At 39.7% G+C, this 17,870-nt stretch overlaps 1 protein-coding gene across 1 annotated transcript in view; it reads right to left on the bottom strand.

Moving 5' to 3' along the window:
• Positions 1–1,850: 1,850 nt before the first annotated feature.
• Positions 1,851–17,870, bottom strand: part of atk (artichoke) — a 65,418-nt gene continuing 49,398 nt past the window's right edge. The window contains exons 7-8 of the mRNA XM_067151970.2: positions 8,795–10,021; positions 1,851–2,341 (exon numbers count right to left, since the gene is read on the bottom strand). Of these exons, the coding sequence (XP_067008071.2) occupies positions 1,851–2,341; positions 8,795–10,021 (1,718 nt within the window). The remainder of the gene's footprint in view (positions 2,342–8,794; positions 10,022–17,870) is intronic.

The raw sequence follows: 17,870 nt of genomic DNA, 5'->3' as shown, positions 1-17,870 counted from the left end.
TTGTTGATGTATGTCATGAAAAAAAATTGTGTGACTCCATAAATTTGTAATGCAAATAAAAATAGATAAGCAGCCACAGTTAAATCTTTTGGTAGAATAATAGACAATAAATTCTAATCTGATAACTAAGGCTGCAAGGATTATGTAATGCACAGTGAAGTCTGCAATAACAGTGCATGAAATAAAGTTAAGCTACCACAGTATGTTATGTTCAAATAAAACTATCAGCCATAAAAAGAAGAGTAAATTCATGTCCTTGCCCTGAGGTTGTGCAGCTCTTTTTAGCTACACCCCTAATAGAAGTGAGCTATATGCACCTTTTTATTAACAATACCAGCCCTCCTGCCAGTCTTAATTTCTGCCAGTACTAGGAATTAAAACTGGGCCTGTGGAGGTGGGACATGATAAAAGTTCATTTATTAATTAATTCATTTCAAGATAAGATTTTGGTGGATTGTATCCTGGATAATGGATTTATATATAAGGGAGGGTGGGGAGGAAGAGTGATCCATTCTATTGTCAGCCATAAAATCCTTGTGCTTGATAAGGTTTACTCTCAGAGAGTACAGTGTTATAGTTATCTTAACGGTAAACCCTCAGAGTAGCTCCCTAGATTGTCCACAACTCGTCAGCATTGCAGGAGACGTCAGATACCAGTCTCTTCACCTTGTGTGAATTTTGTAATACCATGTTTCACAGTGTTGGCAATGCCCTCTTGTGTCCCAAACAGTCTCTTTCACTTTGGGTATGAAGCCGCGAGCAGTGTGCTTTACCCAAAACTTTCCATGACCACAGTCTTGAAATAGTGTTTGGTGACAACGGACTTAGCATCGGCAGTCTCAATAAGTACGTAAGTTTTTCATTATGTTAGTACTTGTAAATTTATTTTTTGTCATTACTGGTTCATGTTATCACTAAACTCTCTATCATTGACAAGTTTATGAAACGTAAACAATACTGTACATATATAAGCATGTTTTAAGTGATTTGATAGAATCTGAGGATGTTCTTGTAGAACGAAACTTGTCATTTCTTTGTATAATAGTGTGTTTTTACAGGTATGTTTATAGTGTTATAATTTATATTGTAATTGTAGTGTGTTTGACACAATGAAAAGTTTTTGTTACATTTTACAGAAAATTTAAAAGTATGATATTCTGTAAAATGAATGTTCATTTTTGCCCTTTTCTGTGAAACTTTATAGGCTTAATTTTCATAGATAGATTGATTTTTAATATATTTGAAAATCTGTCAGAACGCATATGGTTGATGTTGGATAATATCCATTGTTGGGCAAGATCTAGAGAGAAGTATATTACGAGTCCACAGTTCCATACCTGAAGGAAAAATATGGTATTAGTGGAAACATAGAGGTTGTACCACTAGTGATAAGCATCAGCGGAACCATTCTAAAATTTTTAGTGGATGATTTAAAACTGTACAGAATAAATAATTTAATATCAGGTAGAATTATAACTACACTGGAAGGTTCCATATCATTAACGTGAAATCACTTATACTGGCTTTAGCTGAAATATATATAAATTTTTAAATTGTATAATTTGATGGTCATAATTTGTCAGTTGGCAACCTCTGGTGAAAGGGAGTTGAGTAAAAGTCCATCCACTGTTTGTGTATGTCGTCCCGTATTGTCCAATTATCACTCTCATTGAAAAAAACAAAAAAAAAAAACACACGCATACTCATACCTCATCGTTTTTACACAATTCTAACTAGTGCATATACTCCGGATCCTGAAAACCTGTATAATTTTCCCTCCTTGACTACATCACGGAACACAACTTGTTTGGTAGGAACAATTCGTACTTAGTCAACAAACGTGGCAAATCTTATACAAGGTTAACTGTCATTAGTAGCCAGACACATATCGAAAAGCCAGCTTTAGTGCTGTGGCTACGTGGAGTAGTTTTGCCTGGACCAACGTAAGGCTCCAGATTTGTACGATTGTAGTTTTTAAAATACCAGTCCATTGAAGTATTTTGTGGTGGCTCTGTTTTGAAATTCGATAAACTATGAAGTGAACGTGGATTTGTATTTGGTACTGGACCTCTAAGATATTCTTCAACAGGTTCTGGTCCAAGTGGAGGGTCTGCTGTTACAGATGGTGGTGAAACAGTCACCTTGGTGATGGTAGGCCTTCCACCTGATGGACGAAACTGTGGTTGTTGGCCACCAGGAATTAAAAATTGGGAGAGGGATGATGGTCGTTGCACACTGGCTTCTGATGCACTGCTTTCAGGTGGAGTTGTTTCAATAATATTTCTGGCTGATGAGAAGAAAGTGGTTTCATCTGCAGGAAATCCGGTACTCTTGTTTGAATCTGTAAAATAACAAAAATTAATGCTCAGTATGCCACTATTTATCAGTCCAATAACAGGAAGTGGAAATTCATGAAGCCTTTTCAGGCAAAAACATGAAGAATTTTAAATGCAAAATATAAACTGTATTTGTCATGAGATAAAACTTAACACATCGCAGGATTCTTTACATCATAGTTAACCATAATTATCGCCTGCATTCATTGGATTCGTGAATTGTAAATCATTGTCACAAAATACATTTTCTGTTGATAGCTGTATGCCAGCCAGGTGTCTATATATTTAAAACTCTAGGATGATTTTTTATTACATTGATTTTGAGAGAATGGCTGAACTGAATGACATCGTAAAGCATTCTGACACAAGCTCTTTGCCTGTAGATTTTCACTGTATCTTTAAAAGCATAAACATTTCCTGTCCTTTTTTTAAATTATTAAAGAAGAATGTAGCAATTTCATTGGTGATTGCACTCGCCAGTACTTCTAGGCCGCCTGAACCGTAAGAGCTCTGAGCAGTTGGCACGATAGGGGAGATGGAAGGGGGTAGGCACGCATGCACAGTCAAACTCCTTGCTGGTGAGCTGTACTTCGTGGGCAGGAACAGTCGCTGGTTTGCTCCCCAGCTGTTGAACAGTGCACATTATATTCAAAATTCCTCTAAATTTAAATGAGAGTTCAGTGTCTGGATTAAAATTACATTCCAAAGCAGCTGACGATATTCGATAAAGCCCCGATGGCAAATAGTCATTTAGGTGTGTGAATCGTCTTCTAAAATATTTCATAGGTAGAGCCCTGCGCAGATATATGAACTATTATCCGCATCAGCATCCGCGAATGCTTATCTGCAGATATTGTAAATATTTAACTACAGTATATTACACCCAAGGTACTGAAATGGATAGATGTGTTAACATAATACAATAGGCTTGATACCTGGCACCAGAACCTCTGCAGTCACATGTTTATGAGGGATTTTCTCTTGCGACAACTACTGACGTATTGACCTTTGTTCCTTCTTTCCATTAATTGTTTACTGGGCGGGTTGGACGTGCGGTGAGGAGCGCGCAGCTGTGAGCTCGCATCCGGAAGATAGTGGGTTCGAACCCCACTGTCAGCAGCCCTGAAGATGGTTTACTGTGGTTTCCCATTTTCACACCAGGCAAATGTTGGGGCCGTACCTTAAGGCCACGGCCACTTCCTTCCCATTCCTAGGCCTTTCCTGTCCCATCGTCACCATAAGACCTATCTGTGTCAGTGCAATGTAAAGAAAGAAAAAAAAAAAAATCCATTCATTGCCGACAGTAGCTGTTATGCTTAGGTCAGATTTACAGCTTTATGGTCTTAAGGCTCTTTATATATTACCATTCTCCCATACCAGTCAAGAATTGCCTAACCACAAGCAAAAATAAGAATATACCCAAGTGAAAATCAATAAACTTCATAATTTAGAAATTAACAACAAAATTATCCGCACTGCCATACAGTTTTTATCCGCCAAGACAAATTTAGACAAATGGAATATCACTATGGGCCAGGTCTGTCTGAACAATACCCTCTATGAGTGGGAGTGGTAGAATACACTGTGGTATCCCCTGCATGTCTTAAGAGGGACGTCAGGGGCTCTCATCTTGGCAGAATAGGTTAGCAGCTATAGGGCCCCTAGCCATGTTTGTTATTGATTCCTCCTACTGTCAGCCTCTTCTCTTTCATCTATCCTATCTGACCTCTCGTGGTCAACTCTTGTTCTTTTATGTGGCCAATGAAATTGGGTTTGCAATGCCTAGGGAGTCTCATTCTTATGTTCTTTATGTCCCTACCTTTCTTTTGCTAATAGTTTCATTCTTTGAAGGCTTGCACCTCTTCCATATTTCCCCTAGTGTTACGAGATAGTCCCTAACCATTGCCAGCCATATTTTAAAAAATATAGCAGATGGAATAAGGGTATCATGTTGTAAATATAAGAAAAATAATGTGACAGATTCATGATAGTCGAATTAGATGTAGAAAATAAGTTTTTGCACATTTTTTCTGACAGTAAGGACTACTGTATCAGAAGATCTTATCCTGAACCCCAGAGAATGATTCTGGATGATACAAAAGAGGAAATTCTATCAGCAATTCAGAAAATAGCAGTTGATACATTGCCCAGCCATGATATCGTTTTTATGAGTGTTGGCAGAGAGGAGATGGTTGCTGATTTTAACTGCATGTGGTTACTTCATCAAGGTCAGAGATTGTGTGTTTTTGTTCACCTTCACACAAACATTCACACTACAAACCACCACAAAAACCACACAATAGCTACCCATTATGTTCAAGACATCACATCACCACACTGCTTTAAGAAAGCAAGAACAGTACTAATATTTAAATTTGGAGATGAGATGTCAAGCTCAAATTGGTAGCCAATCACAACTGCTCTGAGCAGATTCCTGTAAAATTCCTTGAGGATTCTGATGAAATGATCAGATGCACATTGAAAGAAATCTTGCATGTTCCCACTGATATGCCAGACACTATGCTGTACAGTCCTAGGAAATTCAAGGAATTAGGACTATTCTGTTCATTATGAAAGGCAGTTCTTGAATACATTAATGCCCTTAGAATACTCTTTAATTCCAGAGATCCTTGTGTACTAAATTCAAGGAAATCAAAAGAAGAAAGCCTCAAGTGTTTGAAAGGGCTTCATCTAGCACCAGATGTCAGCCTGTTAAGTTAAAAGAATGGTTTAAAGACCCCCCAGAAAATAAAAACTAAGTTGAAAGAAATGAATTCAGTAAGTGCTGTGACCTCCCATAGAAAGGGTGAGGAGTTATTATTATTATTATTATTATTATTATTATTATTATTATTATTATTTATTTTATTTTTTTTGTCAACACCCTCCAACATCTTATAGCAAATGGCATGATGCCTTGAAAATGACAAGCTATTCCAGGCAGGGCCATAGACAATAACAGTTGTCAGTGCTGCCACAACAAGATAGAAATACTTGTTCACACCCTCCTTTACTACTCGCAGGGGGAAGTTCTACGAAATACAAGGCATCATAAAATACAAAATGCCATTGCGCAAGCATTAAGGAACTCTGGCTCTACAGTCTTTGAGGAGGTTCTTGGTCTCTCTGTTGTAGGCAGCACCTATCGGATTAACATGATAGCCTTCAGAGACCACCGAAAGGGTTTTATAATAGATCTGATGATCAGATTCGAAATGCTCAAACACAACCCAGTGTGGTGCAGGACAACAAGAAAGCAACATATGATCCATTCATCCCATTCTATCAACAGGAGTACTAGGTGAATGATATCGAAGTAATCTGATTTTAATGGTTGGTGCTAGAGGAACCATTCCTCTCTTCATTTAACTTTGGTCAGGCATTGATAAGAGAATTTGTAGAGACTCCCTTGAAATATTCAATTCAAATCATCATCATTGAACAGTTCCATTTTCCCGGGTACTGTTTATGAGCCTCTTCCACTTCTTCCTGTCCATGTACAACTTGTCATGGAGAACATCGTCCACTGTCCATCTTCTGGTAACTAGATCGACCTTGATTGTGTCCATCCATTGGGTTTTAGGTCTTTCTGCAGGTCTTTTCCCCTTCACCTGTCTTTCCAAATTTATTCTGGCTGTTCTTGTAGACTCCATCCTCATCACATGCTCGTACCACTGTAGTCTGTATATGCTGATTAATAGAGATGTCTTTATTCCGGCTTCTTTCCTCGCCTCCTCATTTCTTAACTTGTCCATCTTGGTCTTCTGGATGGTGGATCTAAGAAATTTCATCTTTGATCTTGCAGTCCTGATGAATCTCTCTTTGTGAGGGTGCATGCTTCAATACTATAGGTCAATATTGGTATGAAATAGCTGTTAAACATCATCAGTTTGGCTGGTTTTGGAATCATCTCATCCCATAAAAGTGTTCTTGCTTGTTGGTAGAATTCTGATCCCTTTTGCACTCTGTTTGTAATTTCCTTTCTGACCAAATTATCACTGGAGATTACACTTTCAAGGTAAAGAAAACTACCCACACACTCTAGCTGGTGGTCTGCTGGTTTTACACTTGCTGGACACTCTTCTCTGTTGATTGCCATCACCACTGTCTTGGTCTCGCGTATGTTGAGGTTATATGCCTGGAACTGGGATTTCCATACGTTGAGTCTGGTCTGTACTTCCTCTTCTGTTTCACCCCAAATCATGATATCATCAGCAAAGGCACTGCATTCAGTTCACCTAACTTTTCCTTGATGTTCTTCATTATATTGTCCATAACAGTGATAGTGGGGACAGTGCACTTCCTTGCTGAACTCCACTCTTGGTCTCAAACCATGATGATCAACCTTCCCCAATTTGTACACAGCTAGTACAGTCTTTGTACAACATCTGAATTTTCCTTACCAGTCCTTCAGGCACATTTCTTTTCCTCAGGCACTCCCAGATCTTATCTCTTATAACACTATCGTAGGCCTTTTCTATATCCAGGAATACAATGACCAGGTTTTTGTCTTTCTCCCAATACTTTTCCATCAGCGTGCAGGTGCTAAAAATTAGATCCATTGTTGATCTGTTACTTCTGAATCCATATTGCTCCTCCTCTAACTGTGGTTCAATGATGGTTCTCAATCTCCTTTCTATGATCTTTTCTAGAATTTTTAGCCCATGTGACAGCAGTGTTATTCCTCTATAGGTAGTTGGTGGGTTTCCGTCTGCTGCCTTTCTTAAACAGGGGAATTGTAATGCCCTTGCTCCAATCTGCAGGTATTTTGTTGTCTGTCCATATGGTATTTAGTACTCTGTGCATCCATCGTATACCCTGGATGCCTGCTGCCTTTATCATGTCCGTATTCACTTCATCTGCACCTGAAGATTTTCCTTTAGGCAAAGATTTTAAGGCTGTCTCAGTTTCTGTCCAGGTGATGGGAGGTTCCTCATTGTATGCGTGGATTTCCAGTTCTATATTTTGTACTTGAACTGGTCTATGTAGTAGGTGGTCAAAATGGTTCTTCAGTCACTTTCTGTCCTAACCAAATTTCCATTTTCATCTTCAAGTGCCTTTATGGCAGTCATTGGTTTCTTTTCACCTCTGATAACACTGTACAGTAGTTTCTTATTGTCTCTGCCGTCTTCCTCCAGTTTCTGAGTGAATATATTCCATGCCTTAGTCTTTTCTTTTGTAACTCTTCTTTTAACGCCCATTTTCTTGTCTCTGTACAATTGTTTGAGGTTTCTGATCTTTGCCTCGTCTTTAGTAAGATCCAGTTTATTTTTCTCCCGATCCCTTTCTTTCCGCAAGAGATTTATTTCCCTGATTACTGCTCTCACTCTTTCATTCCACCAAGATGTTTCCTTCTTCCTTGTTTTAATGCTTGTCTTTCCACAAACTTCAGTTGCTTCCTTAACCATTGTGTTCCTTTGTTTGGTCCGTTCTGCCTCTCCATTTTTCCTTTCATCTCTTGGTAGCAGGGTTTATATCTGGTTCTGATACTCAGTTCTCTTATCTGTTTTCTGGAGTTCCCATACTTTGATGTTTGGTGTTTTCCTGTTCTGTACTTTTGGAACATAAAGAACCAAATCTCCCAAACTTTTTAATTAACCACAAAATATTAGCCAACCTTTACATAATCAACTCCTCACAATTACTTCTAACATTTCTCTTGGTTTGCTGTGTACTTTGTCCTTAGGGGCAATCTGCAGTTGGAGAAAGTCAAAATAAACAACCAAATAATGGGGGGGAGAAACAAAGAAAACACACAAGGATGAGTACAATAGCCACATCTTCATACACTGCCATCTTCAAGTAGATTTGCTCCCTTATACCAATCCCAGTTCTTCTGCATCCATTTCTTCTCAGTTTCCAATAAGCTTGTTTCTGCTTCCTAATTTTATCAGAAGGGCAGGCTTCAACACTTGCTGAGAAGACATCTTGACAGGTACAAGCTCATTGGAGACTAAGAACAGATGGATGCAGAAGAACTGGGATTGACCAAGAGAGAGCCAATCTGTTTGAAGAAGGCAGTGTATGAAGACTTGGAGTTGTCCTTGTCATTGGGTGTTTTCTATATATCCTTCTTCCCACACTGGCCTGTCATTGTGTTTATCCTGTTTGTTCCTTATCCTTCTATTATTTGACTTAATTTGTACTTGTTTCTTTTCCTACATTGATAATGTAAATCAATGTCCCATTTTGGATGAATTCATTCAAGTAGGTCTACATTCACAAATGCTTATCTTGTTCAACTGTGCATTTGATGTGAATGGTATAAAATCATTAAATGAGGTCGAAAACAAAATGATACAAATTCGGCACCGGTCTGAGGATAAGTAATCTTTTATAACTACTTTGGCTTTAATGACTACTGTTTTAAGAGAATCCAATTGTGAAATGTTTCACAACTGATGATTTGTCTAATGATTGGATGTTCTTGAAACTCTGAATAAATAAATTGTTCTTACCGTTAATGCTTCCTGTTGCTTTACTTAACCATGGTGGATTCCATGGATCAGATTCTGTTGTAGTTGGCAATGTTGAATGCTCTGGGTTGACAATTTCAACCATGTTTGGAACAGCTGTAATATCAGGTTTGCTTCTCCCCGTGGAGACCAGTTCTGTCTCCAAACTTGGTATATGTGTCATTTCCAAAGAAGGCATGTTTGGCAGTGACTTATGGATCAGTTCATTTAATGATTGGGGAACAGTAGAAAAACTATTCTCTCTTTCAGTATTTATAGTAGTTATTTCCAGTTGTTTGGGTGGAGTAGTTGTTGATTTAGATTGACTTGAATGGAGAGCAAGAGGATCTACAAAGTTATTGTGACCTAGTGTAGTCTCAGAAGTTGGTTTTGATGTTGTGCTGAAAGAGGTCTTAGTTTCTGAACGTAGAGTTGATGGAGTTTCTGCCTGAGGAAACGATGAAGTAGGAATAGGCAGGGGACCTCTCTGAGTATTGAAATTATGTTCATAACTTGTAAGTGATGTCAGATTTGTTAGCTGAATTGTTCGATTGGTCATAGGGCGGTCCCAGGAGCTATAATTCACCTTGATGTGATGCTCAGTATTGAGATGAGCACCATGTGATCTGTTTTGCATAAGTAATGGGTTCACAATAGGAACAAATCCTCCAGTTTCTGGCATCATAGGTACAAACCCACCAGACTGAACTTCTGGAGCACTAGGTGGCAACATTTGAACTTTACCTCTAGCACCAATGAATTTGACTTCTCCTGGTTTGGAGTCAGCCTTACGTGCTGACCCCCATAGGCTGCCTAAATTAAGGCTTGGCAGAGGAATTCCAAAGAAAGTGAGACCACTGTTATTGGGTATTCCAGGCTGAGGAATCTTCAGTGGCTCAACTTGAGTCTTGTTACGTTCTCGACGGGTCCCAGCATAGAATGTTGGTGTGTCTCCTGTGATGTAGTGAGAAGATACTTGGGGTTGTGTGTTACTTTCTGCAGGTGATGCTGTTTGTACTGGGACAAGGGTTGGTGTTGCTGGTGTTGTGTAAGCCACTAGATTGCTGCTGCTTGCATTGCTAGAAGATGTAGAATTGCCATCTTCATATTGGTAGTCCACGTATTCATCGTAAAAATATTCTGATTCCTCTGGTGATGGTGCTCCATGTGGATTTGGAGTGCTATCTTTCACTTCCATCCATGTTGATAGAACTTGGGATGTCCCCAATACTGTAACATGAAGAACAAAGTTATACTGTTAGTAGGACTCAGCTTTCTATGACCTAAAATGTCTGGAAATTTGCATGTACTTATGCCCTAAAAGATACCAAAATGACATAAAAACTTGGAAATATGATGCAAAGAAATTAAATATTGTCCAAAATTTGCTTAGAAGACTGCAGTAAACTCGTTACATTTCTAACATTCATGGGTCCTTTCTATTTTGACAACTTACTCCTCATGTAACCCATTACCTTCAAACTTTATTTAACAACAAAATATTTTTGATGAGAGGATATCCAGAATAACCAAACACACATCATTGGCACAAAAACAGTAAGATAATACTAGAACAGCTAAAACTAATATAATAAAATATGCTTTTATAAACTTTGGGGAGTTACATATAGTAAAATATGCAATTATAAGACCAATAAAATAAAACATCATGTTTGCAAAAGCTGGATGTGTGTTCAATTTACAGCTTTGTAAAAAGATACTAGATTTAAAGAAACAAAATATCAAAGAAATCCAAGCCCTAATTATAAGAATTATGCTTGTATAAATACAAATTGTTTGTGGTGTGGGTTACTGTAAGTCATGTCCTAGTTTGTGAACCATGAGCAATGGCTGAGTGACCTAGTAAGTGGTCCTGAGAGTCTGGTTGCTATGAAATGGGAGTGTGCATCTCAGACATATTCTGAGGTATGGCCCTCTAACCAGTTAGAGACGAGATCCTCACTGGGACTGTGTGTACATAGGGTAGGATCCTGCTGCAGGGAACTTACCAAGCTCAGAACATTTTAAGCAAGCCTTGTATCTATGGGAGTAACAGAGTCTTACTTCCATTTGACAGGCGACAAACAACTTGGCAAACAAAATCAAATCCGTCTTAATGGGGTTTATGAAAGAACAAAAGTAGAACTGAGTAGGCAAAGAGGATGTGTCTCAATGTGTTAGGAGTTAATAATATTCTGGTAAGGGGAGATCACGAGGAAGAGATAGGAGTTTTTTAAAGTGTTCTTGACAGGTTTTAGAAAGTGAAGGGCAGAGTGTGGGATACGACTGTTTGTCAGAAATACTATTACACGCAAGAAAGTTTCTGTTAGGCACATAAATGAGCGAATTATGAGGGTAGATTTGGCACTTAAAGGAATTGGAATTAAAATTGCCTCAGTCTTTTCACTATGTGAATGTGAACTATTTATTTATTTACAGTAATTCTCTTTATTTTCAATTAGCAGTATCAGGGGGAAATTGATAAGTTTTATGAAGCACTGAGCGACATAATAAGGTCAACACCAAGGATAGGATAGCGCTAATGGATGATTTCAGTGTGAGAGTTGTTGAAAATAGAACTGAAGGGTATGAGGTGATGGGAAATGTGGGAAAGATATGGAAGGAATGGAGGTGTTTGCTGGACTTTTGTGCTAGTATGGGATTAGCAGTTACGAATACATTTTTCGGGCATAAAGCTATTCACCACTACACACATGAGGGTAGGGGCATCAGATCCATAACAGACTATATGGTAACCTACTTTGAATTCAGAAAATCTGTTAGGAATGTGAGGGTATTCCGGTGATATTTTTTTTGCAAGTTGTTTTACGTCGCACCAACACAGATAGGTCTTATGGCGACAATGTGAGAGGAAAGTACTAGGAGTGGGAAAGAAGCGGCCGTGGCCTAAATTAAGGTACAGCCCCAGCGTTTGCCTGGTGTGAAAATGGGAAACGACGGAAAACCATCTTCAGGGCTGTCGACAGTGGGGTTCGAACCCATTATCTCCCGAATACTGGATACTGGCCGCACTTACGCGACTGCAGCAATCGAGCTCGGTCCAGTGATTTTTTGATGATGCAGACCACTACCTGATCTGTAGTGATCTAGGATAGGGAAAGTGAAATCTGTCTGCAGACGAAAAAGGGTAGAAAATTGTCAGAATGAGGAAATTTGGAAGTACACGGATATGATTAATGAAAAGTTCAAAACAAGACAGTAAGCAGGTTCAGGATATAGGAAAAAAATGGGTGTCATACAGAGGTGCTGTAGTAGAAAGAGCAAGGGAACTGGAGAGACGCAAGAAAGTGATGCGTAAGGATATTGAAGGTTTTTTTTCTGAACTGTCTCGTGTGTAATCGCTCACGTTTGGTTGTGGCCTTTGCTTACTCGGCAGTGCCCAATCGATCGGTGTAAGGGACTGCTCACTTTCAAACTTTATGATACGTGTAAAATGTACCATAAATACAGTCTCTTTTGAAACAGTGTTATGTATTATATAAAAGTGCAGTACAAGCCAACAGAAGCAGCTGAGCATAAAATATATAGTTGTATTTATTTATTTATTTATTTATTTATTTATTTATTTATTTATTTACAGTAATTCTCTTTATTTTCATGTAGCAGTATTATGTGTTAAAAAATCAATATGGAAGTTGTAATGACAGTATTGTTTGATGTTATTCTTTGTGAAGCATCACGTCGGTTTCCAACTGATCAACCAAAGTTTTCTTTTATTCACTGCTAATGCTTTCCTTGTATTTTTATTAATGCCATCTCCTGGATACAGCAGAAAATATACGGTACTTCTATTAGAAAAACTATATAAGGTACTGAACTATTAGAGCCAGAATTGTATTCTTTATGATAATTTTATATCCACAAATCAATAGTAGTATGTATAACACCTTTTTTGTTGTTGTTGCCATTTTTAATATTTTTGGCATTATTTCCTCCTCAATCATGACAGCTCGGGCCTTACAGTTGTGTGATATTGTTGTAATGTCACTAAAATGGTCTACAGCATTAACATTACCTTATTTTGCTCCAAAATCAATAGCTTTCTGAATGAAGTTTGTGAATTGTGGTCTGTTGAAGATATTAAATGGTCTTCTATCCACAGCACTTACTTCAATGCAAGCATTTTAAAAAATGTCTTTCATCGCAGGCATTACATGAACTTTATTTGCACTAAAGCTCAATTGAGAACACAAGTGTCTTTTCTAGAACAGATGGCCAAGCTGTCTTCTAAAAATATATTTGTTTTATATGAGAGGCACTGGACAAATCCCATATATTTTAACTCTTTGGCTGCGCTATTTTTAAACAGAACACTTACAGAAAAATGTAATTTTTTTTTTCGTATTTTCCAAATGAACTGAAACTTAATTTTTTTTCAAGGTCAGTGACATTCAACACCATTGCACCGTTTTTAACCCAACTTTGGCAAACTAGCAGTGACATTTGACCTTGAAACACTCATTACTGTGATACATGGAACTGGACAAATTGCAGGCTGTCCTGGGCAGTTCTTACAAAAAATACTGTCTGTTTTCTCTTGCACAGTCCTTTTATATTCTTTGAACATTTTTCTGGTAATATGGAACAAGCAACACAGTTATGTTCGTGACTCTTGTCCTGCTGCTCCCCAAGAAAGTGCCTCTCCGTCAGGCGCGCTTGTGGTATGTAATCGGAAGTTCTTCCTCGTTTCGCTGGCGGACTGCGCTGATACTCTCGTAGAAGTCCCATTATGACAGAGTATCTGAAGTCAGGAGTATTAATTGCCCTCTTTTAAAGCTTATTGTACAATATTCTTTCATTAGTGCAGTTTCAATGTCATCACTAATATCCCGCAAGACCGATAAAAAATGAAGATCTTCCTCGTTGGCACTTTCTTCCGAACAATCACTATGCATACCATCACTTGTTTCATTGTCCAAATTTACCGAACAGTCTGAATCAGAATCGGCCACTAAAAGATTTCTTCACTTCCACTACTAATGTTGTTCCGCGCGCTCATAGCTGCTGGGTGTAGCCTGCTATCGGCCAGACAGCTGACAGGGATGTTGGCTGGCAGGCGGGTGAAATACACTGACTGACAGAGCAAATGCAACACCAAGAAGGAGTGGTCAGAACTTTATGCCAATTGCAGGGTAGACTGACATCACTGAGGTATGCTCATGATGTGAAATGCGCCGCTGTGCTGCGCAAGTAGCAAACGATAAATGGGACACGGCGTTGGCGAATGGCCCACTTCGTACCGTGATTTCTCAGCCGACAGTCATTGTAGAACGTGTTGTCGTGTGCCACAGGACACGTGCATAACTAAGAATGCCAAGCCGCCGTCAACGGAGGCATTTCCAGCAGACAGACGACTTTACGAGGGGTATGGTGATCGGGCTGAGAAGGGCAGGTTGGTCGCTTCGTCAAATCGCAGCCGATACCCATAGGGATGTGTCCACGGTGCAGCACCTGTGGCGAAGATGGTTGGCGCAGGGACATGTGGCACGTGCGAGGGGTCCAGGCGCAGCCCGAGTGACGTCAGCACGCGAGGATCGGCGCATCCACCGCCAAGCGGTGGCAGCCCCGCACGCCACGTCAACCGCCATTCATCAGCATGTGCAAAACACCCTGGCTGTTCCAATATCGACCAGAACAATTTCCCGTCGATTGGTTGAAGGAGGCCTGCACTCCCGGCGTCCGCTCAGAAGACTACCATTGACTCCACAGCATAGACGTGCATGCCTGGCATGGTGCCGGGCTAGAGCGACTTGGATGAGGGAATGGCGGAACGTCGTGTTCTCCGATGAGTCACGCTTCTGTTCTGTCAGTGATAGTCACCGCAGACGAGTGTGGCGTCGGCGTGGAGAAAGGTCAAATCCGGCAGTAACTGTGGAGCGCCCTACCGCTAGACAACGCGGAATCATGGTTTGGGGCGCTATTGCGTATGATTCCACGTCACCTCTAGTGCGTATTCAAGGCACGTTAAATGCCCACCGCTACGTGCAGCATGTGCTGCGGCCGGTGGCACTCCCGTACCTTCAGGGGCTGCCCAATGCTCTGTTTCAGCAGGATAATGCCCGCCCACACACTGCTCGCATCTCCCAACAGGCTCTACGAGGTGTACAGATGCTTCCGTGGCCAGCGTACTCTCCGGATCTCTCACCAATCGAACACGTGTGGGATCTCATTGGATGCCGTTTGCAAACTCTGCCCCAGCCTCGTACGGACGACCAGCTGTGACAAATGGTTGACAGAGAATGGAGAACCATCCCTCAGGACACCATCCGCACTCTTATTGACTCTGTACCTCGACGTGTTTCTGCGTGCATCGCCGCTCGCGGTGGTCCTACATCCTACTGAGTCGATGCCGTGCGCATTGTGTAACCTGCATATCGGTTTGAAATAAACATCAATTATTCGTCCGTGCCGTCTCTGTTTTTTCCCCAACGTTCATCCCTTTCGAACCACTCCTTCTTGGTGTTGCATTTGCTCTGTCAGTCAGTGTATAACAAATAAACATAGGTCCAGTATTGGCGGCAAAGTTTTCAAACAATGCTCAGTACATAGTGAATACATGACTATAGATTTTGTATTATTAAATGGGCTTTATTGAAGAAGCGCGCGGAAATTATAGCAGGAAAGTACCAAGTCGACAAAAGTCGATTACCGCAGCGAATGCTATAGGGAAGTAAGTCGACAAAAGTCGACTTCCGCAGCGAAAGAGTTAAAGTATTATTATCCCTGATTTCTCTGAATTTAGTCCAAGCAGAGCTTGTAACTGTTTTTCCTTTTTCTCTGCTACTATAAACTCTCACGATTTAATCTTACTTTCAACTCAGAATTTTGACATTATGTCTTGCATTCCCTTATTGTCAGCATAAACAGTACCCGAGCTTCTACTTGAGATTGATAGTATTTTACCATCACCATTCATCTTGACGCTTAATTGGTATACATTATAGCTAGACCTATTGGTTAGAGTTGCAGTTTACCTTCTACTATGAGAGGAACCTTCAACCAACACCGATCATTCTCCTATAACTTGAGCGCTTGTTATATACTTTGATGTTCATCGGAAATGTTTGGTAGCTCTCGCGAAATCATGATCCGTCTTCTCAGTGCATTCTTGGAGGGAGTGAGATATGTTGTCCTCGCTCTGTTGTAGGTCACTGAAGGGAATGTCTAGGAACGACTGTATGTAGAGATGGGGAAAGGCGAACATGCCTTTAGTTCCTCATTCCGAGTACTATCCTGCCATTGTTCCCACCTGTTTGTACCAGCTTTCATGTCCAGCTCACTGCTTTCATGTCCGTTACTTCTAACTTATGAATAAGATACCCTGAGTCCACCCAACTGTCACTCCCATAAAGCAAAGTTGGTCTGAAAACATTGTAAAGATAGTTTAGTCTGGGAGCTGACTTCCTTCTTATACAATACCGTTGATCGCAACTGCGAGGTCACTCCATTAGCTTTATTGCACCTTGAATCTCACTTACTATTAAGAGATGTTAATTTTCATACCATACTCATTGCACCTATTTTCAAGTTCCAAGATACTAGACTCCAGGTTTTCGGCACAACATGCCATTAAGTCCAGGTCATCAGCATAGGCTAGACTGCTTACTACATTTTCACCTAACTGAATCCTTCCCTGCTACTTAATACCTTTCAGCAGAAGATCCATGTAAACTATGGACAATAAAGTTGAAAGATTACAGCCTTGTCTAACCCCTGTAAGTACCTTGAAGCAGAACTCATTCTACCATCAATTCTCACTGCAGTCCAATTGTCAACATAAATGCCTTTGATTAATTTTAATAATCTACCCTTAATCCCATAGTCAGTCCTCCAGTATTGCAAACATCTTTTCCCCCGGTACTCTGTCATATGCCTTCTCTAGATCTACAAAACATACCGTAAATATAACCGTCTGTTCTTCTCATAGCATTTTTCAATTTCCTGTCGCATACTGAAAATCTGATCCTGACAGCCCCTCTGTGGTCTGAAAACACACTAACTTTCATCCAGCTTTCTCTCAACCATTGATCATAACCTCCCTTCAAAGATTCTAGTGAACACTTTGACTGGTATAGTGATTAGTGAGATACCTTGATAGTTGTTGCAATCCTTCCTGTTCCCTTGCTTATAGATAGGTGCAATTACTGTTTTTGTCCAATCTGAAGGTACCTTACTAACACTCTGTGCTAATCTTATTGCTCGATGAAGCCATTTTATCCCTGCCTTCCCACTATACTTCACCATTTCGTATGTAATTTCATCTATTCCTGCTGCTTTATGAAATGGAGTTTATTTACCATCCTTTCCACTTCATCAAGTGTGATTTCACAAACATCATTGTCCTCCTCCCCATGAGCTTGGTTATTTGCAACATCACAAGGCAGATACCCTTTTATGTTGAAAAGATTTTAAAAATATTCCTTCAACCTCTCCAATGATTCCCTGGGATCTATTATTAGTTCACCTGATTTACCCAAAACACTCTTCATTTCCTTTTTCTCTCCCTTCCTAAACTTCTTTATTACTATCCGGAAAGGTTTCTCTGCTACTTGACCTAAGCCTTTCCAAGTTATTACCAAAATCTTCCCACGACTTCTTGGAAATCGACAACTATTTGTTCACTCTGTTTATTTCCTCGACATACAATTCCTTAGGCATAGATATCAAGGATAATTAAATAAAAAACCACCTATTCAATACTTTCCACGTTTAATGTGGTTATTATCTACATGATTTTATGTAGACTTATTTGGTCAGGTACATGTTTCACCCATTATTTTGGGCATCTTCAGCCTGTAAACAACCTTTAGGTCAAGGTTTGGGACCTTTTAAACCAATATAAACATACTAATATATACACTATATACAACATATACATTATATACAATATATACAAACATAAGTCAATACAGTAAAGTTTTTTGGTCCTAATCTATCTAATATGGAAAATGTCCAAAACTAAAATGGATCTTCTTTTCGGTGAAGAGGATTGCATATCGGGGTTTATGTGACCCCTATATCATATTAAGTACTTGACGTATCGTGTCTGGTGACAGGA

Source organism: Anabrus simplex, chromosome 7 (assembly GCF_040414725.1).
Source record: "Anabrus simplex isolate iqAnaSimp1 chromosome 7, ASM4041472v1, whole genome shotgun sequence".
Classification (NCBI taxonomy): domain Eukaryota; kingdom Metazoa; phylum Arthropoda; class Insecta; order Orthoptera; family Tettigoniidae; genus Anabrus; species Anabrus simplex.
Note: the sequence above shows the minus strand (reverse complement) of the source record. Positions and strands in the feature narration are given on the sequence as shown.